The sequence below is a fragment of the Penaeus vannamei genome, chromosome 9 (genome assembly GCF_042767895.1).
Source record: "Penaeus vannamei isolate JL-2024 chromosome 9, ASM4276789v1, whole genome shotgun sequence".
NCBI lineage: Eukaryota > Metazoa > Arthropoda > Malacostraca > Decapoda > Penaeidae > Penaeus > Penaeus vannamei.
Genome location: NC_091557.1, coordinates 32,014,040 through 32,021,539, shown reverse-complemented (window position 1 = coordinate 32,021,539; position 7,500 = coordinate 32,014,040). Strand labels below are relative to the sequence as shown.

General features: G+C 38.4%; 1 protein-coding gene across 1 annotated transcript in view; it reads left to right on the top strand.

Moving 5' to 3' along the window:
- Positions 1–3,546: 3,546 nt before the first annotated feature.
- Positions 3,547–7,500, top strand: part of LOC113829442 (peroxidase) — a 119,246-nt gene continuing 115,292 nt past the window's right edge. Inside the window, exon 1 of the mRNA XM_070125561.1 lies at positions 3,547–3,731. Coding sequence (XP_069981662.1) covers positions 3,718–3,731 — 14 coding nt within the window. The 5' untranslated portion in view covers positions 3,547–3,717. The remainder of the gene's footprint in view (positions 3,732–7,500) is intronic.

The following is a 7,500-nucleotide window of genomic DNA, read 5'->3' as shown; positions in this document are numbered from 1 at the left end:
CACTTATACACACGCACACACAAATATATACATATATATGTATATATGCATATATATAAATAAAATATATACTTATACATATATATGTGTATGTATATATATATATATATATGTATATATATATACATATATATATATATATATATTTATATATATATATATATATATATATATATATATATATATATATGCATGCGTGTATATATGTATGTATGCATGTATTTATGCATGTGAGTGTGGATAAAAATGGGAATCCTCGTATTTCATCTACCATGCAACATGCATCTCCTTAAATCCTTTAAAAGCCTGAGGACAATGGATACTGCAACTGCGAATATTTTATGAGGAACGACCTTCAAACTGTAAACACTGTCATTATGAAACCAGAGAGTGGGAAATTGAGTTCACTTCTCTTGGCAGCAGACCGCACATTACTGCCGTGCTCTCTTTGTTGCATGTTGCTCATAAGGCGTGCGCATGTATGGAGTCATACTAACACACATAAACGCATATGTCTGTTACTATTATTATCGACAGTATAATTATTTTGGCTGGTAGTATTATAGCTAATATTGTTTTTTTTATCATTATCGTTACTATCATTAGCATCGTTATCAGTTATATAGTTTATCTATCATTGTTATAATTACCATCTTTGCCATCATTACAGTTACTGTTATCATCATTATTTATTATCATTATCTATTATCATTGCCATATCTCTTATTAATATCCTTATCATTATTTTCTTTATTATAATCATTATCATTATTGCTTTAGAATCATTATTCTAATTATCATTATTATTATTATTACTATTATTAATAATAATATCATTATTATTACATTTTTATTAGTTATCTTTATTATCGTCATCATTGTTAATATCATTAGCATATTATTTTAATCGGTAATACAATGCTTTCATCTCTTTATCACTATGTACATTATGAGGAATACCGTTATTACAGATATTTTTATGACGATAATTACATCCTTACATCCTATTAATATAAACAGTATTATCATTATAACTGGCACCATCCTTTTTTTAATACAGATGAACATTTCTATCAGCTTTTTTCTGAAAGATTAAAAAATTCACTGACTTTGGTGAGCGTACACACGATACTAACAAGCTCTAGTTCGTTTTGTCAATCAAATTAGTGGTTAACAATTAGTGGTTGTGGGTTAATTGCGGAAACGGTTAGGGTCTCGTGCTCATTATGACTTTTTTTTCCAATTTACATATCAATACTCTATGATGACAAAAGTTTTCCCAATAGTCTTTAAAAAGGACAAGGTTACACTGAAATCTTGCTTCTTTATAGCTATACTTTCCACATTCGTTTCCACACTGATTTTGAGTTACAATAAAGAATATGCTTTGGTGGATTATTTACAGCCTAACGATTCGATGTGCTAAGACGCTCTGGTACTCCTCAGAGGACTAGGTAATATTCACATTCACCACATACTCAAATCTCTTCTCAGTTACGATGTGGGATATTCTTGAACCGCATCTTAAATAAACTGGTTTAAACTAACATGGTTGACTCCGGTTATAGCAGTTCCACAAAAACACGCATCAAAATAATTCATCATTTTCCCGACTAAATGCTTCAGTCACGCCCTTACTAATTTCATACATACACGCCCTTTATAAACTAAAATAATATTCATCACATATCTGATACTCACATCTCTTTCCAGCCATAGATAATCTTGTAGGTCTGCTTGATCCTCTTCTTTAATATGTCGTCAAAATTATTGTACCTCTATCAAAGAAAGTAGACTTCATACGCTTTTGAGTTTTTCCAAAAGCCATCAATGAAGGCGAAGAAACAGCCCTGACCTACAATTAAAGCAAAAGCCGCAAGAATGTCTGTGTATCGTACTTTCCTGATCTTTTTTTTTTTTTTTACATGTATATCTCACTTTTGTAAACCTTCAGGTTAAATAAATCCTAAGAACAAAGAAAGATTGATGAGTAAACTAACTGGTAACTAGGCAAACAAAAACATGATATATACAAAGTAAATATAATTACAATTAGGCTACGCAATAAATGCCGTTGATAGGAGTGATGCAACACGCTCTATTTGCAATACCTGGGATAGAAATAAATCGAAGGATGACTCCATTTCTGAACAAAAATAAAATCATAACAAATGTGTAAATGATCAATACAGCAGAGTGTCCTCTAATGCATAACCGCGCGTATAAATTTTGCAGAAGCAAGAACCGAAAAGATGAATAGAGTGTGTAATATGAACACCAAGGCTTCGCAAGTTCTGGTTGGGTGAATGCACTGTTGAAGTTGCACTGGAAACCGTTCGTGAAAACAGCCTTTGAAAAGAGGCTCTGATGACAGAAGCTTGGAAAACATGTTGAAGTTTGGTGGAGTTCAATCCTATTTCACTCAGTTCGACCAAAGTTCAAATCAGCTAACTGTTTCGTTTCATTTCAGGCAAGTTCATCCCGCCTTCTCAGATTTCATGATGATGGTTGCATATTGTGTGTGTGTGTGTGTGTATATGTGTGTGTGTGTGTGTGTGTGTGTGTGTGTGTGTGTGTGTGTGTGTGTGTGTGTGTGTGTGTGTGTGTGTGTGTATATATATATATATATATATATATATATATATATATATATATATATATATATATATACACAACCCCAAACTCTTAACATCACGAAACAAATAAATCGCTTCTCCGTGCACAAACGCTGGACAAAAGAGGCCAAAGAGCAGTTGCACAACAAGTAAAAATAAGAACAGACCGACAACTAAAAAGCTCTCGCGGGACCACAGATGTCACACTCCCACAGCCCCGGAAAAGGAAACGAAAGGGGAAATTGGAACGCTATAGATCCCAGTCCCCACACAACCCCCTCTAACCCAAAGTAACCCGGCATACTTTAGGAAATTCTGAAAATAAAACATGAGCGAAGCAAAACATGCGACCAAGGTCACTTTCGATGGAGGATCCCGTTTTCTATGCGCGCTCGTGTCAATTTTCCCGCGACAAACAAACGATAGGCTCCCTTAAGAGATACGAGTTTTGTGAGTCTCTTTCGATCTTAGTGTAGGAGAGAACAGAGCTGGAAATCGCCTGTCCGCGAGGGAGGGGGGAGGGGACGTCGCCACCGTAACCGCGCCGGCCTAAGAGTGAAAGTTGTTGCATTTCTCGAGGTCGAAGGAAAACTCTGGATACATTCCATGCAGTATCGGTGAATTTGACTTCGGTTTCTTTTTAATGTAATTATTATCATTCGTTTTTACATATCACCGCAATTCTGAGCCATAACTCATGATTTTTTTTTATGTTCAAGATCAAGTAACCAAACACGCACCTTGCGCACACCAGACATCCGAAGGTTGACAGTCATACATCCCCCCCCCCTCTTCTCCCCCTTCAAGTAAATGGGCGTGTCTGAAAAGAGATGGTCCCGCCCTGGCACAGTGACGTCAGCTGCGCGCATGCGCGGGTGGCACGTGGAGAAACTGATGACCGGGGCACACGCGAGAGCCAGTCAGTCGTGTGTCAGCCTCTGTAAAGGTGCGGTACCTGCCTATACCTCAGTGTGTAAGCGACCCTCCTTGTGGTCGTTAAGTGTCACCGTGCCATAGTGGACCTTCGGGACTTTAGCTCTTCTTTGCTCGCTCTCTGTTGAACGACACCATACACTGACTGCGCCGCCGCAGCCCACCCGTCATGACTATACTAAGGTAAGATATCTATCTCCGTCCAGGATCTTTATATATATATATATATATATATATATATATATATATATATATATATATATATATATATATTTTTTTTTTTTTTTTTTTTTGTGAGAAAACTATTGGTGAACTGCAGGTAGAGGATTGCGAAAGTAAAATAAAGACGGGTTAACAGTATTTGCCAAAGGTCAAAGTGATTCTCTGTCTCGGTCAAGAATAACAGACATCAAGATCTTTTAAATTATATATATATATATATCATATATATATATATATATCATATATATATATATATATATATATATATATATATATATATATAGTGTGTGTGTGTGTGTGCGTGACTGCTTGCGTGCGTGCGTGCGTGTGTGTGTGTGTGTTATCTTAACATTTTCGCTAAAAATAGCATAGTGTAGAAACTGATATATATAAGTGAAGAAGAAATACATAGAGAACAAGAATCATATATATATATATATATATATATATATATATATATATATATATATATATAGAGAGAGAGAGAGAGAGAGAGAGAGAGAGAGAGAGAGAGAGAGAGAGAGAGAGACATACATACATACATAGATACAGGAACACACACACACTTACAAGCACACAATCACACAATCACACATGCACATACTCATAAGCACACATTCACACACACACGCTTACAAACACGCTCACTCGCACGCACGCGCACAGGCTAAACCTCTCACGCGCGGGGTGAGGGCGGCAGCAGCGTGGGCGTGACAATGATTCCCTTGTCTCGGGTGAATGATGTGGGTTGTTCGCCGCTATTTACAAGGGTGGTTGAGTAATTACCCCACACAGCCTCATTTGCGCCGGTTGCACGCGGGTGGGTGCATTCTGGGAGGGGCTGCCTTTGTGATGCGGGTAGCTTTTGTGTGCTTTTTTGTGTTCGTATTGATGTTATTTTTGTTACTTATGTTATTGATGTTATTTTGGTTACTTATGTTATTGATGTTATTTTTGTTACTTGTGTTATTGATGTTATTTTTGTTACTTATGTTATTGATGTTATTTTTGTTAGTTATGCTATTGATGTTATTTTTTTTACTTATGTTATTGATGTTACTGATGTTATTGATGTCATTGTCGTCGGCGTTGTTGTTACTGTTTTTTGGATTACTTTTTTCTAGTTACGTATACGCATGTACAATTCCAGTTACTTTTTCTTATATATTGAATTAGAATCTTAGATTATGTCCGATTACTTTCTACATTTTTTTCTTTTTTTTTTTTCTCAAAACAAGTTCTACCAGAGACGTATGAAGAGAAACAGAAAAAAAGGAAAATAACCGCAAAATTACAAACCTGATGCATACAGTTCAGTTGGGCGTGGGTGTTCGATTTTTTTTCTTTTTTTGCCGTTCTCTTCACTTTTACTGTCATTATCCAAAATCTGTAGACGTGATCAAAGTGTTCACATCTCATTAAGCTGCCATTTTCCTGCGTTCCAGCAACAATAAATGCATTCAGTCGGCGTCACATCATTTTATTTGTGTTGTAAGGGAGTAGTATTTTTATTCCTTATTTCATTATAATAAAATTATCCGATTTGAAGGATATATCAGTAATACGAAAAGTAGCGGACTATCAGAAAGAGCGAGAGAGAGAGAGAGAGAGAGAGAGAGAGAGAGAGAGAGAGAGAGAGAGAGAGAGAGAGAGAGAGAGAGAGAGAGAGAGAGAGAGAGAGAGAGAGAGAGAGAGGTTCAAGCGGAAGCAGAGAGATTAAGAGAGAGAGAGAGAGAGAGAGAGAGAGAGAGAGAGAGAGAGAGAGAGAGAGAGAGAGAGAGAGAGAGATGTTCAAGCGAAAGCAGAGAGAGGAAGGGAAAGAGAGAGAGAGAGAGAGAGAAAGATACAGGTGCAAGCGAAAGCAACACTGCCTATAAATGAAGCACGAGAGACAACGCTTCCTGTGACGAATGAACAATACACTCGAATCAACGTTTGTGCCACGCCTTGCTCCGCTGCGGTCTTCGTAAGAGGGAACAAGACCGAAGTAAGAGGGAGGGAAAAAAAGAGGAAAATCGGCCCACTTACTCTAGCGCGACACAGAAAGAAAAAAACCGAGTCAAATTGATTTCCTTCAACCTCGACACCTAGTCACTCTCACCTCTTTCTGCGTCGAACTCTTACCTTTTTCCTCTTTTTTTCTCTCTTTTTTCCATCTCTCTTTCTGTCTATGCCTATATACATACATGCATTCTTGGAGCCACTTTCCCTCTTTCACGTACACACATACTTATGAATCTTGCATTTGGATGTTCCTTTTGCCAAACAGACTTTACTTTCGTGTATCTCGTCTCCTTGTTTTGCAAATTGGTCTATCTACGAACGGCTGTTTTAGCGCGTAAGCCAGAAGGTCGACATCCCGTACTTGTTTAAGGGCGTGTTCGACCCTATTGCGCACTCGAGATATGACTGTCTTGGTCAGGGAATCGTGACGTGACAATACGAATGATATAAAAGAGGGAGGAGATAGACAGACAGAGAGTAAAACAGATAGAATAGTAAAAAAAAAAAAAAAAAAAAAAATCATATCATCGGTCTCTTCAACATTTCAGATCCACCTCCACCCAAAATAAAAAAGAACGGAGTAAACCGAAATACTCAATTCAGATACCGAAAAGGAGACACAAGGGGGTGGTGGTAGTGGTGGTGGTGGTGGTGGAGGAGGAGGAGGAGGAGGAGGAGGGGCGGGCGTAGGAGGAGGAGGGGTAGGAGGAAGAGGCGAGAAAGGATGAGGAGATAAGAGGAGGAGAAGGGGGAAGGGGCGATAAGAGGAGGAGGAGGGGGAAGAGGCGAGAAAGGATGAGGAGGAGAGAGGATGAGGAGGAGGAAGAGGGGGAGAAGGAGAGGAGGAGGAGGCGGAGGTGGAGAAGAAGAAGAAAGAGGAGGAGGAGGGGGGCGGAGAGGAGGGGAGGGGGAGAGAGTTGGCTCGCATAGTTTTAGCTGAATTTACCAGGCGAATCCGCACGACTGACCAAGCGAGGGAACTGGCGACTCATTCAGTGGCTGGAGTAGACTCGACGTAGGAGAGGACTGGAGGGAGGGAAGGGGTGGGGGTCCGGAGGGGAGGGTAAGACTTAGGGGGGGTCGAGGGCCTCCGATAAGAAAAAGTACTTTTGGTAACTAGTCATACCAACTTTGTTGTTCCTTTGTTTCATTTGTTCCCGTGGCCTTGGTGATGAGTTGTTGCAAAAGCAATCTTTTCTTCTATTCTTCTATTTTCCTTATTTATTTTCCTGCCATTATACATCAATACCGTCCATGTAATTACACCATCCGTCACTGTCATCAGTAATGCCGTGGCGCATTGAATGTAAAACCAAACGTAATCTGTCATTGAAAAGAAAGAAAGAGAGAGAGAGGGAAAAAATACGCTCTGGGAATCTCTAAAGCCGAATTTTATTCCTGAAGACAAGGAAGACAAAACAAAAGAAATTTCGAACGCGATGTGAACACGGAGTCAAAGGTCCCAAAGTGTCAAGAACTTTTCTCTAAGATCTGCCCTGTTTAGTGAACCATTTATGCACTCGCGAATTCTCTTTTATTTATCTTCCATTTACTTTGTTTATCACTTGTTCATTTATAGAGATATTCTTTTCATATGTTTTTGTTTTTTATTTGCCACCTATACACTCAGGAATTCACTTGAATCTATTCTACGTAGTTATAAATTCCATAACAGTATTTATAGTCGTATGGAATACCATATCAAGGCATAATACTCTTATTAGGG